General features: G+C 32.4%; 2 protein-coding genes and 1 non-coding gene across 4 annotated transcripts; 1 reads left to right on the top strand and 2 right to left on the bottom strand.

The window, feature by feature from the left end:
• Window positions 1–12045: 12045 nt before the first annotated feature.
• On the bottom strand, window positions 12046–19423 carry LOC11411392 (glutamic acid-rich protein). Of its 2 annotated transcripts, XM_024779728.2 has the most exons (10): window positions 19172–19423; window positions 18974–19079; window positions 17243–17547; window positions 16972–17077; window positions 16513–16875; window positions 16210–16292; window positions 16006–16130; window positions 14927–15211; window positions 14049–14097; window positions 12046–12297 (listed from the first exon to the last, which is right to left on the bottom strand). In XM_024779728.2, exons 1-9 carry the CDS (start codon window positions 19276–19278, stop codon window positions 14078–14080), a joined length of 1500 nt encoding a protein of 499 aa, XP_024635496.1. In that variant the 5' UTR covers window positions 19279–19423; the 3' UTR covers window positions 12046–12297; window positions 14049–14077. The 2 variants fall into 2 exon arrangements, with proteins under 2 accessions (XP_024635496.1, XP_003601051.1); XM_003601003.4 differs by lacking the exon at window positions 12046–12297 and having other exon boundaries at window positions 13641–14097.
• On the bottom strand, window positions 12551–12635 carry LOC112420575 (small nucleolar RNA snoR126). Its single transcript, XR_003010756.1, has one exon. It is a non-coding gene; the product is annotated as a small nucleolar RNA snoR126 (small nucleolar RNA).
• A 1575-nt stretch (window positions 19424–20998) lies between the features above and the next one.
• LOC11406170 (F-box/kelch-repeat protein At3g23880) lies at window positions 20999–24095 on the top strand. The gene is made up of 2 exons (XM_003601002.4): window positions 20999–22545; window positions 23766–24095. The coding sequence occupies exon 1, from the start codon at window positions 21284–21286 to the stop codon at window positions 22541–22543; it is 1260 nt and encodes a 419-aa protein (XP_003601050.2). The 5' UTR covers window positions 20999–21283; the 3' UTR covers window positions 22544–22545; window positions 23766–24095.
• Window positions 24096–26235: the final 2140 nt, after the last annotated feature.

Raw genomic sequence — 26235 nt, 5'->3', positions numbered from 1 at the left:
GTCTTTGTTTTTGTCCTTTCTAATACTTTTGATTTATTATAATTTTTTATTTGCATGTTGAGCTACTTATCTTATGATATGTGCTTTTTAACCAAAGATTCTAAATGTAAACTAAAATAAACAGTGCTACTGAACTTAGGAATCTATTCCTTAAAAAAATCACAAAAGTCAAACATATCTACCACGATATTGTAATGGAAAACCAACTCCTAACAGGGGATTATCGTTAAAAAAAATATCTCTCTCCAATTAAATAGCATTGCTCTTTAATTGTACCTCCAATACACACTTTTTTTTTTTGAAGAAACCTCCAATACACACTCTAATGTGGTATTTATTTTAATTTTTTGAGTCTCGTTAACCATTGTCCATTGTCCGTTAAGAAACTAAAAGTGGAATGAAAAGAAATGATTTGTATTGAAAAGAGCAATAATTCAACTTTTAAAATATAGAATACACAATTTTCAAGAATTTTTTTTCTTTTTTAACTCCTTAACCAGTACTCCTAAGGCACCGGTTAACATTTCCCTAATTTTTTTATATCAATGCATAGTGTGATTCATCTGATTTGGTAGCATTGGGTTCGTGTGAGAGCGATCGGATCATCTTATCCTCTCCTCGTGCACTATGCTGCCATTTTATGTTTTTATCTCTCTTATATTCACGATTTCTTTTTAAACTTTTGGTTTCTCTCACCTCACTCACAAAATCACAGTTGCATACTTGCCCCGTAACAAGCAATCCAAACTTGTAGTGGCAAAAAACGATTACGTTGAAACCCAACCAACCGTAAGAATTTGACGAGGATAAACAAATAGAGAAAATATGGAAACCAACCACCACACAAAAATGTAATGAAAGACAAGTTTAAAAAATTTATGTCACAAATTTTTTGTAGAAAATTCTATAATTGTAGAAAACTACCGTCACATAGACTTCTCTCCCACAATCTCAATATATTTACACACTCTCCAAGGCAAATATAATTACATCCGACAACACTCAAACAATATTACAAGAGAAAATAAGAAAGTTAGATATAAGTTTAAAATGTTTCCTATTAGTATTTTGTAATGAAGAACTATAACCAATATATATAGTGTTGACGTCTCTCTTTATTTACCCTACATGGCAATGTGAGACTCAAGATATCTTTATAAACTTCAAACAATCTCCATCTTGGCTAAAATCTATACATATTTCTTCAATTTTCATTGCATACACCGACGGTCATAGTTCAAAAGAATTATCATATTCCAGTATATGGAGAGTGTATTCACTTGGTGTCAAACCACTCCAAGATTATATTTTAACATGTCAAAGAGCATGCTGAAAAATTATGGTGCAACACCATGCATGTTGTCAAAATTGATTCTTTTTTTATGTAGAAGAATGGTCTAAAACCGTCAAAACACCACATCTTCACTAAAAACTTAAAGACATTAAGTATATAAATCACATATCTTGTGTGTGTGTCATTTAACTCATTTATAATTAATGTGAGACTAACCACTCATACGATCCCAAAATATTAATATAAAGCTTGTGGGATACTTTGTGTAGCCGTGTAAATGCATTTTTTATTTTTTAATTATTCCGGAATATGGACTTAGGTATACCAATGGCACAACATCCCACTAAAATTTAGTAAAAGAAAATAGCAATTATTCACCCATTTTATATGCATTCATTATCTTTCACGTTTTGTCTGCCTATATATATTTCTAACTTTGCTTGCAAGTTGCAAGGGGATAAGAAGATCACAGCACATTTGTTAGAATTTAATGATTGATCATGACAATGATCCTACTATGCCATGCATGAGGGGTCATTCTTTAGCTATATTTGCAAAATATTCTACTATTTTTTGGTACAAAATATTATAGGATTTTAAATGTGGTTTGTGTGTCATAAGCTCACTAACGAATTATCAGTTAGCCAAAGAGCACTACAAACGTGAAGGAATCTAGACAAGAAGAATCAAATTCAGATTCCTTTGAATCTTATACTTTTGTCACAAAGATCCCCTGCTAAGGACCTACAAGTTACACCCAACAAGGCAATGTTCCTACCAAGTCAATAATGATGAATAGTACATAATCATATGCATATACACATATAATCAAAACCTTAATTGAGGACTTGTTTTATTGTTTAGCCATATTGATTAAGTATAATATATATGATGCATGCTTTATGATAAAGCTTCTCTCAAGTTTAATTGCACTTTTTCACGTGAGATATTCGTACATGAATCATTATATACTTGTGTTTACGAACAACCAATCAAAAATCTCTTTAGATTAAAATAATACTAGTAATTATGCAAAATGAAAACAATCTAGTACTACTACAGTATAAAATGATTATAATGATAATTGTTGATTAGTGGTGTTTATATACAATATCCTAATACTCATTTCCACTTTATGTTTGTGTGTTGCTTTCCCAATGTGATTGGTAGTAGGTGATTACATTAATCACATTATTATTACCAACTTCCCTTGTTAACGCAAAGACCAACCATTTTTATTCTGTATGTTGTTTCCATGTCATCCCCAACTTGTTTGTGTTCCATTAGAAGTCGGCAAAGTAAGACATGTACACATACATACATAGAGTTAGGGATATCGGTACAATGATAAGGCTACTAAAGCCCTCGCATTAAGCTTCCCAACAAAACAAAAACATTTTTCCTTAGATATTATAAACAAAAAGGCTTCATATATAGACTAAAAATGCCTCATATATTAAAATTTGTTTTAGACCTCTTCTACAAATAAAATTTATTGGACAGTTCCTAAATCTCAGCTTTCGTGTCATTATAGGATTCTTATTAGGAAGTCATTGAGAGAATAAGAAACAACAATGAACTTATGATTCAAAACCACCAAGAGATTGAGACAGTACCCTACCACCCAATACCTTAAAACATTTGAAATATGAGTTACATCTCTTATATATCTTGTATTCGGTCCATTAATAATTGATGTGGGTTACATCTTCTTTCTATTACCTTGTTTTGTCTCATGATTTTACTTTAATATTTTCATATCCTCGAATTAGGGTTAGGGTTTACAGTGTTATATTTAAATATCACGGTCAACATTACAACATTTCTCATCAACGTACCGTCCATCCCTCCCCACTTGTCAATATAAGCCACACTAGCTAGCTGAGCATGAAAATGATCTCCATTCCACATGAATATGAAATTTTACAACAATCCCAAAAGTTAAGATCAAACATTGAACTATCTTGCATTTACGTTACGTGGCTTTTGAAATGCTCCAACACCTTTATGTTGATACAAATTACGTCATAGAATCACCTGTTAAATTGGAGAGATGGGGATAGAGTTTTTGAACAGTACTCTACAAGATTTTAAGTACTCTTAGCTTGTAGTATCTTTTTGGAATCTCTTGCAAAATCATAATATTGCTTTGCAATTGCAAGTGGTGCTTATGTCATGAAATATAATTCATTTCGTCTCATCATAGAATGGAATAATAGCACAATGAAGAGAATCAAATTCCATTACATTCGGCACAACTTACACAAATAGTACCTTATCACTGCTTAACATCACGAGGCAGAATATGATATATGTACAATCAGTGGCTGATCCCAAAATTCCTTTCTTTAAAGACATTAAAATAGTTTAATATTTGTCCATAAGTACTAGCTTAATTGGCAAAAATGTCGAAATTGCTATGTCAGACACCATGACCGGGGTTCGAATCCCGGTACCTCCACTTGTGTGTGTGTGAGTTTATAATGGCTTTACCATTTCGTCTATCTATAAAAAAAAAGTTTAATATTTTTACGTAATAAAATTTTACAAGTTTTTACAAAATATAAATTTTTATGTGTACAAAATTTGAAAAATCTAAAGCTCTATAAGTTACAATAAATTGTGGTGCATTTTTAAATTTTATAAATGTTATGTGTTTTTTTGTTATAAATATTATTAAAACTATTTCTTGTAAAATTGTACATTGACATTCTATATGATCCATTAGATTCCTTTTTTGTCATGCCCCACTGCTATTTTCAATAGATTGAACACCAATATTATGCAAAGATATAGTTTGTATTCCGTAAGAGACACCACATAAAATATATATATATATATATATTATGCAAAGTAGCTTTATAGGGACTAAAAGTTAAAGGAAAATTTTAGAGGGACTAAAACGAAAAGTTGATATATTTATAGGGACCAAAAACATATTTAACCCTAGATTCTAACATATAAATTGTTGTGGCCAAAAATGGTGGATAGTTGGAGTTTTTTTTTGGTTTCACATTTATCAACTTCATTCTCCATTAGTGCTACTTTTTTTTTTTTTGAGGGATGCTACTTTTCTTGAATGTCCCTATAAAGCTAGGGTTAGTAATCGTGATACACTAATATTTGCCATATATTTGCCGTCCAAAGTTATCTAGCTAGTTCAACACATCATTGCCAAGTTTTCCTGTTTGGGAATTCCTCTTAGGACTAGTGGTCGACAATCATTTTTCAACTTCAATTTGATCCATTTGATGCTAGAAAGCGAATTATATTGTTTCCAAGTTATGTGATTTATAGTGACTGGTAGGTCCAAATTTCATAGCTAGCACTTATCAAATTTGCTAACACTTCTTCTATCGCTATTGCTTCCACCCTTTATTTAAAACTTTCCTATTCAACAAAGTCTTAAATTAGTAACATGTGGGATTTATTATTTAGAATGTCTTTTATTATTCTTTTTACGTAACGGAAGTACAATTAATAAAGTAAGGAAAGCAAAACATAGTCTAGGGGAAACCGAACTTCTCTAAGATTGCTACCACAATTTAAAAGATGGGATGTAACAAAAAAAAAGATGGGATAGTGCGTCACGCTATACACACTTAACACTCTGACTATGAGAGATGATATTTGTACAATTATTTTGTAATAATTTTTGGACAATTCTCTCTCATATTTTAATTATGTTTGTTGTATATGTCTTAAAATCTCAAGTCTAGATTAAGCTTATCTTACGGCTCGGATGTTCAAAAAAAGTAATAAAGTGATAAACAAAGATCGTTCCCACAAAAATTGGTTGTGTTCTTAACCTCAACATTTTCTAAGTAAATAATCCACAAGGATTGGTCCTTTATTTTATTCGTGATTTTAGTCTCTCATTTCTAAATTAATCCACGATTTTGACCATAACATGGTTAATTTCAAGTCCTATAGCATGGTTAATTTGACTAAACAAACTTTTTTTTTTTTAGAGATATCTATACTCTGATATTTTGATCTCGGAAAACTCTACATTGACTAATTCCTTAATTTGATCAGGCTTGATCTCGACGTAATGTCTATTTTTTGTGTATATATCTCTCCTATTGAATTCTTCATTTCTTTTGAGAAATAGATAAGATTTTAACTCCTTATTAATAGGTTGAATCCGATTGATTTCTATATTTGGCGATTATTCAATTAATTTTTTTAGTGTTCGCCATTGTGTTTAACATCAAACTAAAATTGGAATTTAAAAAAAAAAAAAAAAAAAATCTTACAAAGAAAATAAATCCATTGACCGTAAAAAAATATGTAACTAAAACTTCTTGTCGACAATAATAGAACTGCTTCATTTCATTAAGAATCAAATGACGAATACATATAGAAAGTCTTAGAGCTAGCATGCATTATATAGTCACTCTAGCCAAGTTGTAAACAATCATATTAGTCTACCACTTAACAATTTCAACATGAAAAACTTAATGATAATAAGATATGCATAAACCAAAGATGTCTAGATTCCGTCAAAACAAAAAAGGCTAGATACATACCTAAGAAAATACTAAAAGTAGAATTGGATTTTATATATGCACTAAATTGACAAAAATAAATGATAAATTATGACGGAAAGATGAATAAATTATATTTTGGATATGTTCTTTGGATTGCTTAGAAGGACACCATGCTATGACCATAAGGTGCATTGCTTATTGTACAAAATTAAAGTATGCATGTCCCATATAGAAAGAAATTGAACGCTACTACCTACTAGTAGCTTTCTTGTTAAAGAAATCTCATCTTTTTGACCAAAATAAAGACCATGAGAACTTTTATGGAGATAATAATTGATTTAAGCGTCCATAAAAATGCCAACATCAATTATAGCTAGTCACAAACTTGACTCTTGTGCATGAGCACTACGAAACATATTAACATTATTGTGTGTGTGTAACGTTATTTGTCATAATCTTAAAAGTTGTGTTTTGTGGAGTGTATTTTAATTCTATTTTTTTGTCAAGAATTCTTTTTTTTTTAATTCGATTTAATAAACGTATCATAAACGTTATTTTAATTTGATTTAATAGAACGATAATATTATTATTATCATATATGTAAATTTGGTCAAAAAAAATCATATATGTAAATTGATATTTAAAAAGAACTTATTATATCTACTTCGCATTCAATTTTTTTTTTTGTCTAGTGGCTAGATTCACACATATTATGTATGGAGTGGGAAATTCGGGGTTCGAACCCCGACCACTACACAAATTATTCCTATTAACTACCAACTGAACTACACTTACGGAACACTTTGCATTCAATTTTATATCACACTTATAATAATAGAATAACATGACAAAATAGGGGTTGTCTAATATGGATCTGATCCAATAGTAGACTCTTCTATTGTTAGTAAATTATAATAAATATTATTTTTATTCTACGTTTATTATTATTATAAAATTTATTTTTTTACTAACAATAGTAAAGGTTCATTTTTTCTCATTTTTGAGATGTACACGTCCAACAATATATACATGTCTTTAAGCCTATAATAGTGGTTGAGAAAACAATTCTAAAAATTCACATCAATATTTATTGCAAATATGTTTATTTTTTTCTTTATATTTCAAAGTTATAATATTAATATATTTTCTCTTTTTCTTACTTTATTATATTATTTTGTTAATGCATATAAACCTTTAATTTAGTGGCCGAGCCACATTTAAGTGAATATCGACGTCTACTCTTTTTAAGTTTTTTTAAAAGCTCTTTATTTATTTTAGGTTTAATTGTACTTTTGGACCTCTATCTTTTCAAAAGTTGTGGTTATGGCCCCCTAACTAATTTAAATACAAAACAGTCTCCTATGTTTTAATTTTTTGGCAGTTTTGGACCTCCAGTCCATTAGTGAGGTGCCACGTGTATTATTTAGGGGGCCACGTGGCACCTCACTAATGGATTGGGGGTCCAAAACTGCCAAAAAATTAAAATATAGGGGGTTGTTTTGTATTTAAATTAGTTAGGGGCCATAACCGCAACTTTTTAAAAGATAGAGGTCCAAAAGTGCAATTAAACCTTTATTTTATTTTAAGTTAAGCCTTTACAAATTACTATAGAATGATTGTCCAAAAAAGGGTCCCATGCATAATAGTAATATATAATAGTTTGCTTGACCAATCCACTTTTTACTACCAAAAAAACAATCCACTTTTTCATTTAAATGCCATTGGTACGAAAGCTAGCCAGGTTGCAAAAAATTAATATACATCACTTGAAAGAGTAGGAAGAAAAAATTACTTACAGTTGCACAACTCAAAAAAAGAGATCAGGCAGCTTGTACATAAATTAAAAAATATATATAGAAACAAACAAAGAAAGTAAAACATGAATAGTTTAAATTTGCAAAAGTTTATCACACTTTCATGTGTGATTCAAAAGAGACAACAACTTTTTAAAAGTAGACAGATTTTAATGCAATCAAGAAGCTTATAAAAAAAAATTGCGATATAGCACTTAAATTAATCCACTCGCAATATAAGCACGCTTATATGAACTTTTTTTTTTTTTTTTTTCCTTGAAGAGTCTAACTCACACTACTATTAACTAAGTATTGATGTTCATACATTTGATTTAGCTGGTTTAGCTGAGAAACAGGAGTAATTTATCCAAATATCTTTCGGCAGTTAACTGTCGAAATTTTAAAGAACCGGCTGCAGTTAACTTCCGAGGAAAACTTCGATAGTTAACTGCCGAGGAATTTCAAACCTGAAATTAAATAAGGAAATACACCTAAATTTTCCCTTAATTAAATTTAATTATTTACTACATGATTCTTTTTATAACGTTGTTGATTTCATTCATATAATTTTGTTGCCATAAATGAAGAAATATGAGATCCTAGAATTACATATTCGATCACGTTTCTTACTGGTAATAGAAAAGAGGTTTTATTTCTACAAAAATAAAAGAGGTTTTATTAATAGAATAATTACAAATATAATTATTTGAAAGAGAGATGAATAATATCTAAAATATTATAAAGTAATAATAGGTTAGTCAAACCTATGAATAATGACAGACATCAATGAAATTAATTATAAATATAATTATTCTATCATTTATAATGTTTATTGTTGTTGCATTTTTTTTTATTGAATCATCATTTTAGGTCCATTAATTACTGATGGCAAACATTTTTATTTTTTGTTGTTGCGTTTTTCATGTTAATTAAAGTAATAATATCTGAAATATTATTATAAAGTAATAATAGGTTGGTCAAACCTATGAATAATGACAGACATCAATGAAATTAATTACTAATAATTACAAATATAATTATTCTATCATTTGTAGTGTTTTTGTTGTTGCATTTTTTGTTATTGAATCATCATTTTAGGTCCATTAACTACCGATTGCAGATATTATTCATCTCTCATATTTCTTCATTTATGGCAACAAAATCATATGAATGAAATCATAAAATTATGTTTAATTGCTTAAAAGGATTAAAGAATTGAATTTAATTAAGGAAAATTTAGGTGTATTTCCTTATTTAATTTCAGGTTTGAAATTCCTCGGCAGCTAACTGTCGAAGTTTTCCTCGGCAGTTAACTGCAGTCAGTTCTTTAAAATTTCGACAGCTAACTGCCGAGGGACATTTGAGTAATTTACTCGTGTTTCTCAGCCAAACCAAATGTGTCAACAACAATACTCTTATTAATATACTAAGAGAAGGTTTAAAATAAGCAGTAACTTGATTACTTAGACGAAAGAAATAATGTTCTCGTTCATTTGATCTCCAAAGTCTTTTTAAGTTATCTACAGATTATAATTTTCAAGTTTGTCACGTGTATAGATGACAATAGTTATTTGTTAGGGAGATTGGGGAGGGTTGAGACTTCAAAGAATCAACATCTAGAACCTTTAAGAAACATTTACATCATATTTTGACATAAAAATCTTAAGACATTAGTTATATGGGTCAGCTCTCTTATATAGCCAATATTTCTTTCGTTTTTAGTCGATGTCACACTAACCACTAACATTTGAATTCCAATAATATCTCTCGTAAGTGTGAATCATTCACATCACTAGACTTGATCCACACTAGTATCTCACTACCGCTCCCCCGCCAAGCTAAAAGATGACTCTAATAACACTTGTCGGAGAGTCTAGAGTCTAGACAATGTGATAAATTTCTAGGACCCCTCCATTAAAAAATAAAATAATTATTTGCTTATAAAAAAGAGAGTATGTGACCTCTTAGAAACTTTGACATCACATCAATTAGAAATATAAGAAATGTTATATATAAGAGAGGTGAGTCATATATCCAATTCCTTAAGGTTTTGGGTATATATTTGTGGTGTCGATGTCTCTCTTCGGGGTCCTAGATTTTTAGATCGTTGTTGCTCAATATGCACCCCAAACTCTCCCAACAAGTGGTATTAGAGATATCCTTCAGCTTGGCAGGGGAGCAAGAGTGAGATCCTAATGATATGGTTTCAAGATATCAATGAAGCCGTTGTGTTGAATTGCCTGTTATATTTTCAAAATCATATTTGATTAATTAAATTACATATTTGTTATGTTCAAATATTACTAATTTTCGTAAAATCATATTTGGGAACCCATGGATCGAAAAATAAGAAGTCTCACATAAGTGGAAACATGGAAAATAAGATGCTTATAAGAGGTCCTTTTAAAAAAAAAATTATTATAAGAGGTGAGAAATTTGAGTCCATTGATTTGAATTTTTTTTTTGGTAGATAGACGGAATGGCAAAGCCATTATAAACTGACACACACAAGTGGAGGTACCGGGATTCGAACCCCGATCATGGCATCCGGCCTAACAATTTCGACATTTTACCAGTTGAGCTAGGACTTCTGGATATTGATTTGAACTTTTAAACATGTGCAATAATTCAAGTGGTATTATAGCCAAGTCCGCTAACTAAAAAAATTGAACAAGAAATATAATTTGAATTGGACCTTCAGACTCGACCACTAAAAAATGAAAAAAAGAGGGTAGTGTTAGATCACACTAAACACAAAGATAGGCGCAGAGTAATTGTGCAAGATGAGAGAGAGAGGATATTTGTAATATGTTTTCATTGAGGATTGAAAGTTCACATTTACATGATCTTATTTACAGGAGTTACACAATTGCTTGTAATAAAAGTCATCCACACAAAGGTAACTAACTAGCAACTAATTTGTAACAAATTCACTAACTAACTTGAGACATCACAGCTATGAATTATATTCTCAACATAAAAAAGTGAGACTCTACTCTCATCCAAGTCACAAACGGATCAAAATATTGAAACAAGAGTCTTGGTTGGACCTAAGGAGGAATGCTGACAAGCAAGAAGTATCTAGTAGGAAGAAACAAGATAAACTAAGATGTTTATAAGAGGTGGAGAGTTTGAATATAATGGTTCGAACTTTTAGACCATATAGACCTCCACACTAAAAAACATACTAGCTCACTATATATGTTCTCACACTCCAGTTGGACATGTGCAATAATTCAACCCCCAATGCTCATTTTCTTTATCATTTTGTGATTTTTCAATGTTGAAATCCCAGAAAAGAGATTATTGGTTTTCAGGAATTCACGTAAATGCTCTAATTCCAACTCATTGTCACAAACACCACAGTTGCATAGAGGATAAAGTTCTCGTTGAATTTACATACTTCGCATTGACATGGATTTTGTCTGCAATGCCATCGTCACTTCCAACCCTCAACTTCAAACGTTATGCATCTTTTTGAAGAACTCAGACCCATCCTCTCTTCATAAACCTATATCCATGAAGTTGTTTCTTTTCTTGACCTTTTGCATCCCGAAGGCTTACCGAGGGTAAGCTTGTTCACCTCCATATGAAGAACATCAGTTTCAAACACCCCACCACTCTTTTAGCCAACCATTTATTTCCCATGCATTTATGTAGCAGCAATTACGTCCATGAATGTTGTTGGATCATGAAGGGAGCGAGGGGGACCGTCCACATCGAGCCTAGAACAACCACACAAGCAAGAGAGACATCGCACTCTTACCCAAAACCTTAAGGCAATGGGTTTATGGGTCCTCTTACTTATAAGGTGTTCAACCTTTATTATTTTATCTTATGTGGGACATATACTCACACTTGCACACAACAACAAATGCAACATGTTAGTCAAGTGTAGGTTATAAGTTTGTATTCTTGGAACAATATTCTTTCTCGTTATGTTAAATTAGGATGATGAAACAAGCTAGGAGCATGTCCTGTCAAGTTTGTGACAAGGATTGTGTGTCGTGGGACACCATGATGGTGGCTGGTTGTGCACGGAGATTTGGTGAGGCTTTGAGGTTTTATGAACAGTTGAGAAGGAGTTGTGTATTGGATATACTCCCTCCGTTCTAAAATATAAGCAAATTTTGTAAATTTACTTTTTAGGTTCATTCAATTAATGATGTATGTGGTCCATAATATGAACCACATACATCATTAATTGAATGAATCTAAAAAGTCAAATTTGCTTATATTTTGAAACGGAGAGGAGTACTGAGTTATGTTTGCCATTGTCTTGATTGTTTGTGTAAAACTGAAAGAATCTTCGCTTAATTTTTTTCTTCAATGTTATGTGATTTTTAGAAACCTAGAAATTGGGGGAATCACATTTCTAGGTTTCCAAATATGACTTTACAACATTTGTAATATTTAAATATAACAAATAAATTTATACTTTAAATAATCCTCAACTAAAAGAAAATCAATACTAAGTGCACAAGCAAATTATTATACAGATATTGGTACCGTAAGTACTAAGTATAGAGATTATTTGTTCTATATCAGTTCTATATTAGTGTTTACTTGTCATCTATTCTTGAATTCATGTAATTGGAACATTTTACTTCTCATTTATTTTCTGATGCGTACTTCTCATACTTGATCATCTCCTCAAAGGCATTGGATTATGTGGAAGATAGAGATTCCTCCAATCCTTAATAGAAGGTCCAGATCTCTGCACTCAAGAATAACTATTATGCACTCAAGCAAAAAGATTGGAGTTGGAAATAATAGAAAAAGTGCGGAGGATTCATGTAAAGAAGATGAGGAAGACAAGTGGGTTTGGTCTAGAAATGGATATTCGGTAAAAGAAGCGTATTCGTCAATCTTAGAAGAATATGAAGCAGAAAATTCAAGTGAGCTTGCAGCTGTTTGGAATGGTTTATTACCTCTAAAAGTTAAAGTTTGGTGTGGAGAATAACTAGCAAGAGGCTCAGACACGCACAAACACGGTCATCAAAAAACAATATAATCATTATCAGATTCGAGAAATGTTGTTGTTCATCACAGCCTCAGTTTTCACAAATTTACAAAATAAACGGAAAATACGCAAAAACTAAAATCATCACCCAATACAAACAACAAAGAATAAAAATTTTGAAAAAATCAACTCAGGAAAAGTTGCACTGCGAAGAGCATATAGAGATGGAAACAGAGTTCAAGGAGAATAATGCATAGGATCCCGACAAAGACAATCCAATTAAAATGAGTTTAGATTGAATCACAAAAGTTGTGTTCGTTTGGATGTGGAAAGAGGAATGTTTCACATGTATGCATTTTATGAATGCAAGTTAGCAGCAGAGGTTTGGCAGCAGATTTTAAATTGGTTCAATACCTAACGTTCTTCAAAAGTCTAAGAGTCTGATTGTGAATGGAAGAGTGAGGATAGAAAGATGCATAGTCATGTAGTACGCATGCATTTGGATACTGTGGAAAGGTCACAATGAGAAAAAATTCAAAAGACAAAAATGGGTCAACGGAGACTTGGTTGTACCTTATACCCTAGTTGGCATGATAACCTAACACAAAAACTAGAAGCCAAAAAGAATATAGATCTTATCAAACTGAAATTCAAATAAGTCAAATGTTTCCCCCTATCCAACCATGTAAGTTCATGTTTCTCCATTTACATAGTTTAGAAAGCATAGTAACTTATTACAAAAAGATTAATTATATTTTTAAAACCATTTTTTGACAAATTTTGTGACAATCTCATACTCACATTATGTTTTTAATTTCTCTCTATTGCTTTGGTTTTTGTGCCAATATTTCATTTTCTTTGTAAATCTCTGGTTGTTCCATAGTTTGTCATATGAATGGTTGTTCAAATAAAAACAACTCTTACAGCAACGAAAAAACTCATTCAGATTCAGCTGACCACATCGATATTTTAGGTTTGGATACAATAAGGTATTCTTAAAGCAGAGAAATAATAACTTCAAATAAAAGAAAACAGGTGTATTACACCAATAATAATGCAAGCCATTTTTAACGAATATAATACCTTGAACAAATCAATTCCATTTCAAGTTTAGCATACTGTGGATTTCTAAGCAAGTTATATACAAGTCATATGTGACGTAAATTTCAACAGACACCGGAGTTTTCAAGCACTATTCACTAGAAACACTGCCACTTACGATTGAAATGAGGCAATCTCACCGTAAACATGTCTATTTAGAATTTAGAGGGGACAAAAAATATTAAATTTCAATCCAGTGTTTTAAGTTCCTATCCATAGACCAAGGGGAAACTAGATAATGTTTCGGCAACAAGCATCACTTCCTAATTAATTGGTCATCTGACACGAAAAAATTTTGGAGGAAAAAAAGTAAAAAGAGAAAGGAAAGATACATAATTAGAGAAACACAATGTGATGCATAACATTATACACCATCACTTCCTAATTAATTGTGGAAGATTCACCTTTTATTTATTGCAGAATCTGCCCGAGTTCAATCACTGTCCTCTTCATCTGCATGAATAAGAGAATATAAGGACATTTACTTTCAAACAAAGCAAAAAAAGAAAATAAAAGTAACACATATATGTTGCCAACTTGTTGTCTTAGAGAAGTTAATGCACCAGAGTTAAAGAAGACAGTTAAAGAAGTCAGTTAAATTTCTTCACAATAAGAATTGTGTTCCAAGTACAACTCAATCTTCCTCTGTATTTAAGATTTTGGCTAAAACTTTGAAAACACGATCTAAACTAGGTTACACGGGATACACTACAAAGATCTATAAAAAAATGAAATACATGTCGATAAACCTGAAACTGAAATCTTTCATCACCCATGAAAAATATGAGGGGGGACAAAAATATTCTCTATGTTCCAGAGATTCTTTAAATGCGCTGCATTTACTATGTAGATATCATTATCCGTGCGTGTTCAGCATATTGAGGTTGCTTCTTCCAAAAAAAAAATAAAGCAAATTGAGGTTGCTAATCAATTATGGCTGCTCTATCTAAGTCCTGAATACATGGACCTTATAAAAAATTTAGTAATAACTAAAAGCAGATGTTTTAAATATTATTGTCAACAGCATTTAGATAACAAAATGGAGCTATACAGGGCAAGCTCAGAGATATAGAACGTGGGAATCATTTGATAGAACATTCAAGTTTGAATTCCAACTATCCATATTGCTTACCCTATCCAAGCAATTAAACATCAACAACAGACTACTTAACCACTGCAAAAAGGACTAGAGAAACGCATGATTCCAGAACCTATTATGATTTATGATAGACCAACAAAATGAAAGCAGTGCAGTGCCTTGAAATATTTTAAATAGACTTACCCGCATTAAATTCTTCACTCTCACTTCCATCATCATCACTGCTATCCTCCTCCTCTTCATCTTCATCTTCTTCCTCCTCTTCATTTTCTTTGCCTTCATCATCGTTGTCGTTATCACTACCTTTGGTATCTTTGCCACTAGTTTCCACTGGAATCTTGGGCTTTGGTGGTGAAGGAGCCACAAAACTAATCGTCGCCCTTCTACGTGTACTTGACACAATATTACTCATATCAATACCCTCAAGTTCCTTGGCTCGCGCCTTCTTCCTATTTACCTCTTTGATTTCTAAGAAAATAAAAAAAAAGGGAAAAATATGACCAATAAAAATATAACGATAAAATGAGACCATATCAGTGGCTATAGCATCAGCATTCTGCAACTTAATGCAGCAAACATTGGATTTCAAATGACCCAAAAAAAAGGGACTGCTATACAAATCTAACATCTTCAGGGTTTAATTGAAACTACATTAATATCCCCTTTATTTCCAAATACTGGAGTAACCTATCAAATATTCCAGTTTTTGTTTTTCAATACATTCATACCCTCTCTGTGCAGCCATGTTTGTCTGAGACTACTTAAAACTATGTCACCTAACTCCAATAATAGAGAATGGCACTTTTACATGGCAAAGGCAAACAACATGTATCAATAAAAATGTCCAAAATTTATTTTTGGTTTGTAATGTTGACATTTTACTCCACAACATACATACTGAAAGAATGAAAGTTAGGACTTAGGACCCTATGTCACATAGATGATAGGACTAATTTATTTTAAAGTATAAAAGGACAACTTAAATATGTTCATAATATATTCACAAGCACTTCAGCGTAGTTTTTATGTAAATTTTATTCAGAACTTACTGCACAAAAAAAAGCCAGGATCAAACTGGAAAACAGGAAAAGCTTTCAATTGTTTGGGTTGTGTGAGAGATAATTGGGCATAGCTGATAACTACAGCTCCAAGATCCCCTTTGATAATGGAATGCATATACTATTCAATCAGAATGCAAATAATGAAAGCTAACATTCAGGGATGAAGGATCATTAACAGTAAAAAATAAAAAAAAAACTCACCCTTCTCAGATGGATTTGAAGACAAGCCTTCTCTAGATAGTATTTCCTCCAATTCTTTAATTAGTTGTCCGTCCCGTTTGTTTTCAGGGACCTGCTTGACTTTTTTATAAATAACGGGAGGAACACTGTAACAGAAATATATAAAATCAAACAATCATCCTCAACAAAGAACTAGGAACATAGGAATCCAAAATAGAAAATCACCTCATCCCACATGCTTTAATAACAGATTTCAAGTGCTCCACACGTTTACTGTACACAGGAGTTGGAGTTGAAACTTGTTTCTTCTGAAGTTCAAGGAAAAAAGGATGTGATTTAATTAAATATAACTAAACTAACATATTTAATACATTTAACATGTAGAAATCAACAAATAATAATGACTGACAGGTAGATATTTCATTATATAAGGAGCTGGTATTCACATTCAGCTAAGAGATCATGACTGTTTATAGCAAGCATTTCTATTTGTACTCAGCACATAATGAAGAATAATTTAGTAATAACCTTTGTAGTATTCTCTGCCGACGAATGGGACTGGTCATCTTCAGAGTTTTTTCCATGGTCTCCTGCATCACTATTGTCTTCTGATGCTGCTTTATCAGGCTTGACCTTTTTCTTGCTGGGTAGATTGGTGTCATCTCCTTTACGCTTTTTGGATCCAACAGGAGTCTGCTTCTTGCCTTTTGGAACACTTTTTTTTCTAGGTTTGACTTCATCTTCCTCATTATCTTCCCCTTCACTCTCTTCATCTGAAGTATCAGAGTTATCTTCAGCACTGACCTTTTTAGTTACTTTGGTATCAGGTTTCTTCTTAACAATTTTCTTAGCCCTTTCTGCAGGTTCCGGAACTTCAGAAGACATTAATACCTTCACGTTAAACATAACTCTGTTAAGCATCACATTGTGTATTTTTGTCCTTCTTATGCGCATCGATGAAACTTATTTGACAGATTTTTAACTCACCTCGTCAAGCTCTTTACTTATAAACTTCTTAAAGGGATCCAGAGAAAATTTATCAAGTTTAAGATCTTCCTCCAATAATCGGCGAAGACTACCCAAAGTTACATTTCTGAAATCAACAAATGAGGAGTACTCCATGTCACATCTTAAGAACTAAAACCAAATAATAATATATGCTGATATAATAAATGTATCAAAGGTAAGAACAGAAAGAATATGTGCACTGTCACAGAGAGGTCGGAACAATGAAAAATTAGAAAAATCAGCAACATACTCTGCATTAGCCTTGAGGTATGAGGATCTTTTTTTAATAGCTTTCTTAATTACGTTCTCATTTGGAACTATTTTTTTCCCATTGCCTTCTGCTATCTTGGTTTCTTGTTTACCCCCCTTTTGTTCTTTAAGCAGACCTAATACCGGAGAATCTTCCATTTTCTCCTCATCTTCAGGGAGATCCTTTTCATCTTTAGATTGATGTTCCTCCTTCTGTCCTTCAGTCTCTTGTGTACTTTCACCTTTTTCCCCGTCCTCCTCAGACATCTTTGTGGCATCATCGTCATCACCAGCCTCTCCTAAGCACTGTGGCAGAAATAAGCACAAAAATACACATTCATATACAAAAAACCCGAGCATTCTTCATCACATACAAAAAATCCGAGCATTTGTCATCACATCAGAATTTTCAAAAAAAACAAATCCAGTGCAAATATATAATAAAAAACAAACTATCATCACTGGAGGAAAGTGGTAGTGAACGTCTGTTTATTATACATTTATACTTGACTTGTGGTAACCAAAGTTTGGTCACACTAAACAAAACAAATTTGTATTCAGCTTAAGTAAAGAGGAAAAAACAATTATCAGCCATCAAATGAATTTCATGTAAAAGCATAATTTTGTGATTGACCAACAATAAGTTTCTTCAGCTACATCCCCATGACCACTGGAGGAAAGTGGTAGTGAACGTCTGTTTATTATACATTTATACTTGACTTGTGGTAACCAAAGTTTGGTCACACTAAACAAAACAAATTTGTATTCAGCTTAAGTAAAGAGGAAAAAACAATTATCAGCCATCAAATGAATTTCATGTAAAAGCATAATTTTGTGATTGACCAACAATAAGTTTCTTCAGCTACATCCCCATGACCAACCATTTCCAGTATTTGACAAGCCAGGTAATTTTTAAAATCCACACAGAAACAGCCAGAAAAACCAACTTTTCAGCAGCAGCAGAAAGATAGAGAAATATTTTCCATAAAACAAAGTCCAAATAAAAGAATAAAGGTATGTTTGGATTGACTTATTTGAGTTTATCTACTACCATAAGTTTTAGACTGTTTGGGAGAACTCATGAAAACAGTGACATTGTTCAAAAGATTTTTTCAACTTATTTCCATAAGTTCTCCAAAATAGCTTATGAAAACAGCTTGTAGCTTTTGATAAAAAAATTGCGGATAATCTAGCCTATAGCGGATGATTTATAAGCTACCTTAGAGCTGATAGCTGATAACCTAGTTGATTGAATTTGTAGTGTTTGGTAAAATTAGCCGTGAAGTAGCTTATAAGTATGAAATGACATAAAAAGAGGTTCAATTAAGTAACATTTATTTTTTCAATTAAGATTGCAAGGGTAAAATTGAGATAAAAAGTGATAAGCTATAAGCTAGTTGAACTGCCTTATCAAAAAAGGCTATAAGCTAGTAAAAATAAGCTATAAGACATAAGCTAGTAAAGTGAATATTACCAGATGAGTCTTTTTTTTTGTCAAATGAGCTTATAAGACATAAGCTATAAGTCAAAAACATGTCTTACCAAACAGACCCTATGAAGAGAGCTTATAACTTACAAGAAAACAATATAGCTTAAATTTTATCTTTTGCTATAAAAATAGCTTATAAATATGAGCTTGTCATGATAAGCGCTTAAAATAAGTTAATGATTGAAAGCACAATTGACGAGTTGGAATTAGGGTTTTTGAAAAAAGAAGAGTGTAGGGAAGGACCTTGTCTAAAGATTGTTTGATAAATTTTTTGTGAGAATCCAAAGAAAACTCGTCAAACCCTAAATCTTTCTCGAGCAATCTACGAACACTTGCAAATGTCAAAGAACTGCATTGAAAATTAAACAGAGAGAGTATTAGAAAGAAACAGTGTTAATTGTTTCGCGAAAAAAGAAAAGAAGAGAAGAGAAGGAAACAAACTCGGCTTGTTGCTTGAAGTGAGAAACGCGAGAGCGCATCGCATTTTCAATCTGAGACTGAACCACGTCGACATCGTCATTCATCTTCTTCGTTCCATCTTCTGCCATGTTCTCTCTGTTTCTCTCTCTCGCAGCTTCGATGTATTTTTACTTGTCAATCGGTGTTGCGTTTATTAGGGTACACAGTACGATTTCAGGTCTCAACTCTTTCTCTCTCTACTACTACACTCCCAACTGCTAAACTCCACTCCACTCCAACACTTCGATATTTATTTATTTTTTGAAATTTGAATTTTATATATCCAATATTTCCAAAATTCTTTTTTAGCAAAAATATATTGTTTTTTAATTTTATCATTACTAGAATATTCGCGCCAACATTTCATTCACGAAATATGATGGAATGACATGATTAACTATATTAATTTGAGTACTACCATGGATATTAAGCATCATGATAGCTATCAGTGACAAATCTAGGTTAATCACATTGGAGGCAATTGTTCACGCAACATATTTAGTTTGTCGAAGGTTCTCGGAACAATGATGGAAAAGGTCCGAATTCAATCTTAGATTCGTTACTTCTATGTATTTATAGAATTTGTTTGATAAAAATAATTGATAACTACTTTATAGCGGATTAGCTTGCGACGAACGACGCCATCATTATACATATGGTCATGTGAGAGCTATTTGTTGCAGGTTCTATCCTCGATATCTTGGGTCTAAATCAATCTTACGTTGGATAACTTGTAAGTTAACATATAACTTGCAAATAAACTAGTTGACTGAATTATGGTTGCAGCAATAAAATTAAAACAAAAAATGATAAATCACAAGCAACTTGAATCAGCTTATTAGAAAACGCTATAAGTTTATGAGAAAATGGCAAGTACCAACCAAGTAGTTTATAAGTTATAAGCTCATTCTTTAAAAAAAAAAAAAAGGTTATAAGCTCATATATATGTCTTACCAAACATAGTGTATGACTTATAATTTATAAACTCGTATGACTACAATAAACTATAAGATCTCTTTCCGAATCTATCCATTGATCTACTTGACAAAAAAAAAAAAAAAAAAATTTACCAAACATATTATTCTCAATCATGTGTTCTTATAAATTGTAAGCTAGTTAATTGGTCATGTCAAACAAATTCTAAATGTGAAATATTAAAGAGGATGCATAGATTTTTTTTACATTGATCAAATGAAAATCTTTTGCCACATCATTCATTTTTGTATGGTTATTTTTAAGAGAAATGATATTTATACGACTATTTTATGATAATTTACGTGACAACTTTCTCTCTCTACATTGTATTTTAATTTTTATGTTAATACCTATTTTTTCTTTTTATAAAATTATGATCGGCAAATAAGTTGTAATGATTCGGAAAGATTTAACACTCGATTTGCGGAACATTGATTACAATATACTCTCTATCATAATATTCTCAATACAATTTTTTATTTTTTTATGAGATAGAGAGAGGGAGAGAGGGGGGATGAGAGAGAGATAGAGAGAGAATGGAGAGATAGAGAAACGAAGAGAGAGATAAGAAGAAAAAGATAGTAATTTTTAAAATAAAAACAATCTCAAGAAATCTCATCTTTTCATGAAAGACTTTTTCTTGTTAAAATTACACTACAAAATCCCTCAAAATCCATCAAAATCCAATTTATTAAACAATCCTTCGAAATTTGAATGATTTTGAATACCACAAGACTTTTTTTAAATGATGAAAAGTCTTATTGAATACCTCAAGACTTTTTTAAAATGACAAAGAGCCTTGATCGAATACCACAAATTTTTTTTTTTAAATTGTAAAAAATCTTGATTGAATATTACAAGACTTTTTCATAATTAAATTTTTTTTAAAATCTCATAGAATCCTAATCCAATACATCCCCTTAAATAACTCATATTTTTAAATTGATATTGTGACATGAAAAAATACAGAGTTCCATTCTAATCCATAGTCCAAAGCAACAAAGACGATCCTTTTGAATCAACTTTAATCCATTCCTTCATCTTCAACACTGTACTTCGATCTCAAATTTCAACAACAAATCATCGCAATCTTCACAGTCACCAGCATACTTGCCTCTCATGACGAATTCCGATCCTCCACCGCATTCAAACTTCGGCGCTCCAACGTCTCTCCTCCTTGATGAACTCATCGTGGAAATCCTATCACGCCTTCCTGTCAAAACTCTTATGCAATTCAAATGTGTTTGCAAATCATGGAAAACCCTAATTTCTGATGATCCCGTCTTCGCCAAATTTCATCTTCATCGATCGCCACGGAACACCCACCTCGCAATACTTTCAGACCGGTCCATCACCGAAGACGAGACGGATTGCAGTGTCGTGCCCTTTCCTGTAACTCATTTGCTCGAGGCTCCGTTAAGCATCATCCTCGATCGGTACCGGTTGAGGTTTGTGCACATTCCTAACGATCCTTCCTACCTATTGAGTAATTTGTATTGCTGTATCATTATTGGTTCCTGCAATGGGTTGCTCTGTTTGCGCAATTATGCTTGGACAACATTGCAGCCAGAACAACATTGGTTACGTTTTTGGAACCCAGCCACTAACACATTATCTCAAATATTAGGGTGTTTAAATAAGTTTTTCAGGTTAACGTTTGGATATGATATTTCAAACGACGATTATAAGGTGGTGGCTTTTTCCGTGAACGAGGTCAAAGTTTTTAGTTTGAGAGATAATGTTTGGAGAGATATTCCAAATTTTTCCGTTGTTCCTTTTGACATTGAGGTTGGTCCTTGTCATCCATATGTGAATAACGGTGTGTATGTGAGTGGCACTATTAATTGGTTGGCTATTCGAAATAAGACTGAATATGAAAGGAATGATATTTCAATCGAGCAATTTCTCATTTTATCACTTGATCTGACTACGGAGACATACCGACATTTGCTGCCATCGCAGGGATTTGTTGAAGTACCACCGGTTGAGCCAGCTGTTACTGTGTTGATGGATTGTCTATGTTTTTCTCACCGTTTCAAGGAGACCCATTTTGTTTTATGGATGATGATGGAGTACGGAGTTCACGAGTCTTGGACTCAATTCCTCAAGATTAGTTTTCAGGACCTTCAAATTGATTATGGCATTAGTGATTCACTGGAATATGATGGTTCTCAATTGTTCTTGTATCCATTGTACCTTTCCGAGAGTGACGGCACACTTATAATGGCAAGCAATCAACAAGGCTATGACGGTCATGACAACCATGCAATTCTCTATGATTGGAGAAATAAAAGGGTTGAGCAAATTACATCTGTTGACGATGAAATATTGTGGTTTCATACCAAGGCTTATGTTGAAAGCTTATTTTCAACCTTTTGAGAGTAAGTTTCTCTTCAATGATTTAATTGTTTGAATTAATTTCAAGTGTTTTATAATCATTAAACTGAATTAGTTTTTTTTGGGTTGTTTTTATATATTATTATAACTTGAAGATAGTCCTCCCTAAAGGAAATTCAACGACTCTTGAATGATAATCTTTATTTGGTTGGCATTCATAATGTTTCATTCAAAACGAAAGTATGAAGTTGTTCTCAATTTGGGAGGATAATACATTATTGAAAATTGAAATGCAAGGAAAAAAGTCATAAAAAAGTAGTAGAGTGAAATGTTAAAGCTAGAAACATGTCAATGGGTTGGTTACAAATATCTTTAGACTTGAGCAGATTTATTATCTATTGATTGGTCTATACATAGATGAGAAAATGAAAATATCAGTTTCTCTTAAAACTGATATTAATTGCATTCTTCAAAACTTTGTCTTATATATTATATTGTGTGTGATGTACTCATACTTCGTAATTGTATGGTATAAACATTCAAGTTGGCTGAGCGTATGTTTGTAAACCTACCCCCTTTGGTACTTATGGGCCAGCAAAGCTTTGGAATGAGTACCGACTGTTTTCTGATCGAATAAGTTGAGTTAACCAACATGGTTTGGCTGTTTGGTTCTAGCCAAAGAGGCTAGACTCCCACAACATGTAGAACCTAGGTTTGAATCTCAGCTAGGAAAGGTATCCACATTCAAGTGTTTGACGCACCTCGAATAGGATTACCTCCAGTAGAGGGATCCTGTAGAAAACAAACAAAAAAGTGTTATCCAATTACATTTTAAGCATGAAAATGCTTTTGTAAATAATTGTATATGTATTTGATATTCTTCTTGGTTTAGTTTTGTTTATACTAGTTCAAGTTTATCCAAACTAACTTTGGAGACAATGGTTATTACATTTTTGTACTTGATAATGATATTGTAGTATAATCTATTTTTTAATATCATAAGCGTTGTGTCAGTTATGGTACTAGCATTTAGGAATCATGGTTGGAGCTAATTTCTTTATTATTACTAGCATTTAGGTGGTGGGTCCTATCATTAAATGAGTTCCACCATCATTAATTTTTTTCAAGATTTTTGTGTCTTTATCTCTCCAAATAGAAGAAATGGAGAAGAGTTTAAATGGAAAGGATCCTAACTCGCTTGCTCTACATTTTGTATTTTGATGTTTTTCTCTCCTGTGTAACATGGGTTTTTCTTGAATCATAGGACGATGACCTTAACTTCAAGCACTTTTGGCATTATTGATGGTCGATGCACGATGGTAGGAAGAAATGGAAAAAAGAGACTTATTGGAGCTGCATTTTCTTCAGTTTTAGTACTCTTGTTGTATAACACATTTTGCCCTCTTGATGCCTCTTTTGGACTTCTTTGAACTGTTGTGGAAATTTACCACAATATCTGTGTTGTTTTGCAACAGTACTCTTGTTTGTGTAAGGGCTAGTGGAAGTCTCTAACTGTTTGTGGAGTATATTAGTGATATTTTTGTAGTTGCATAATATTTACATTTAATAATATATCAATTTCATGGTTGGATGATCTTTCCTTAGCATTTTCTGCAAATTTTTCCACAGATTTAAATTAATCTCGCTAATAGTTATTTTCAGCCACTCGAATTCCATTTTATTCAGTAGTGAAGCCATGGTAGAGGGTCAGGTATGGGTCAAGGTGCCTGTACAAGTACAGGGTCCTCAGCAACTAACTTTGATTTCTGCATCTTTTTTTCCTTTACTTTATGTTTTAAGCTTGAAGTCTGAATTTTCATGACAAATTGGTTCTACTTCGAGGGCTAATATATAAGTAATATATGTAAATTGTTCCTGGTTTCTTTTAGATTCCTTGTAACCAGCGAGGAACTCACCTTGCAGGTTGTTCGGTGATTTTTATGTCAGCATCTGTCACACTAACCTAATTGTGAAAGGTTACTTGTATGAATATGATTACTGTCACATAATCATGCAAGTAAAATCATTTTACTAGATGCAGTTACTTTCATCATGTATGTTGTTGATTACGATGGTGGAGATGATGATTAGTGTTTGAGTTGGCTCAACTCAAACGAAGCCAACTTGGTGGTTTATATTTGCTTTGGAAGTCCGTGTCATCTCAATAAGGAGCAATATTTGATGACAGAAGGTGGGGTGCCTGGAAAGGACTTCTTCGGGCGGTTCCCGTGTATGGTAAAGCATTTTGCGTGTAGTAGAGGGTTTCAAATTCAGTAGGGATGGTGGTGAGAGGCTAGGGGCCACATAGGTTGATCTTGAAACACCCTGCAATTGTGGTTAGAGTGCCCATGATCACCATGCACTGGTATGTAGCTGATGAATATTACACACTGGTATGATGTGTGTGTATTTGCCTAAGAGTACGCTCTTAAATATTTTAATGCCATTGTTTTATTAGTTTATAATCTATTGAACTCAGCCTTTAATTTTGTAAAATCTGAAATATTTGGCCTGTTTTCATTCACTCTTATATTCTTATATTCTGTAACATGACAAAAATGCCTTAACTATTTTGTTCAAAATTATGTTTTTCACCTGCTCTTGTTTAAACTCATATCATGCTATGAATTCATGAATTTAAATAAGTTCATCTTTGGTTTGATCAAATGCCTGCAGTGGTGCTGTCTTGACTCTCTTCTGCAAAGAACTTTAGCATTTATGGCGTCTTCGACTCTAGATCACAATGATTTATTTCTTTGGCTTGAAACTGGTTTCCAAAAGACGTATTTCAATCGGTGTGTATTTGTGTCTTAGATTTGTTCTTTGCTGAACAATACTTCTTGTGTCAAATTTGTTGTTTTTCTTTCTATTTTGTTTTTTTTTATTCTTTAGTTTGTTTGCTGTTATGATTAATTTTCTCCTGATTCTGGCTGTCTCACAGTTCACAAATTTGTTGCAGTCTTAACTGGTTAATGTTTTCATAATGACCTTTTTTGTTGCTTTTTGTGGCCTGTTCTTACTCCTGCTTCTCAATTAAAATATTTATACTTTGGGGGGCTTCCACGATGAGCTGTTATTGGTGATAAACTATTCTTTAAAGTTTTTTTGTATAACTCAATGGTTAATGCCATTTTTGTAGGAAATACATTTCCCTTAGTATGTACCTTTGATGAATAAAAAAGAGAAATGATATTTGTATAACCATTTTGTGACAACCTTTTCTCTAGTAAAAAATTCACCAGAAGGTAAATAATTACATTTGAGATACTTGACGAGCACACACTATTTTTCATCTTAAATTGTCCTTTGACCTAAATGTTGTTCCTGCTGCAGTATATCAAGGTCAACGCATATAGCAAATCTCCTGCTTATAACACTAAAAATGGGATCTACACAAAGATTTGGACTGAACAGCATAGTGATGCCATGGGAACGTGGTGGTTATATGTAGATTTTTTATAGGTAATCAACAACACTTTAAGGCTTGGTGCGCTTGGATTTGCAGATTGCTAAGGAAAATGACACTACTTTTTCCATAAGCAGTAATAGCACAGATTCTACCAAGCTCACAACCATCTACCCCATGGGAATTCCAAATAAAAGGAACCCAATAGAATCAGCCTAGGTGAGTGTACAAGTTGAATATGTTGTACGACATTGCATCTTATATTTGAAACTCTCCCCATTCATGTAGATGTTACATCTTAGTGTTGTCACACTCATCTTTTTATGTT

This window comes from Medicago truncatula, chromosome 3 (assembly GCF_003473485.1).
Source record: "Medicago truncatula cultivar Jemalong A17 chromosome 3, MtrunA17r5.0-ANR, whole genome shotgun sequence".
Taxonomy (NCBI): Eukaryota; Viridiplantae; Streptophyta; class Magnoliopsida; order Fabales; family Fabaceae; genus Medicago; species Medicago truncatula.
Note: the sequence above shows the minus strand (reverse complement) of the source record. Positions and strands in the feature narration are given on the sequence as shown.

What these genes read in the sequence shown, in the direction of transcription:
- LOC11411392 (XM_024779728.2), bottom strand. Translation starts at nt 19,278, where the DNA reads ATGGCAGAAGATGGAACGAAGAAGATGAATGACGATGTCGACGTGGTT. An exon ending in TACCTCAAGGCTAATGCAGA is followed by an intron (nt 17,078 to 17,242) that starts GTATGTTGCTGA and finishes TGTTGATTTCAG; the next exon opens with AAATGTAACTTTGGGTAGTC. An exon ending in GAGTGAAGAATTTAATGCGG is followed by an intron (nt 14,098 to 14,926) that starts GTAAGTCTATTT and finishes TTATTCATGCAG; the next exon opens with ATGAAGAGGACAGTGATTGA.
- LOC11406170 (XM_003601002.4), top strand. Translation starts at nt 21,284, where the DNA reads ATGACGAATTCCGATCCTCCACCGCATTCAAACTTCGGCGCTCCAACG.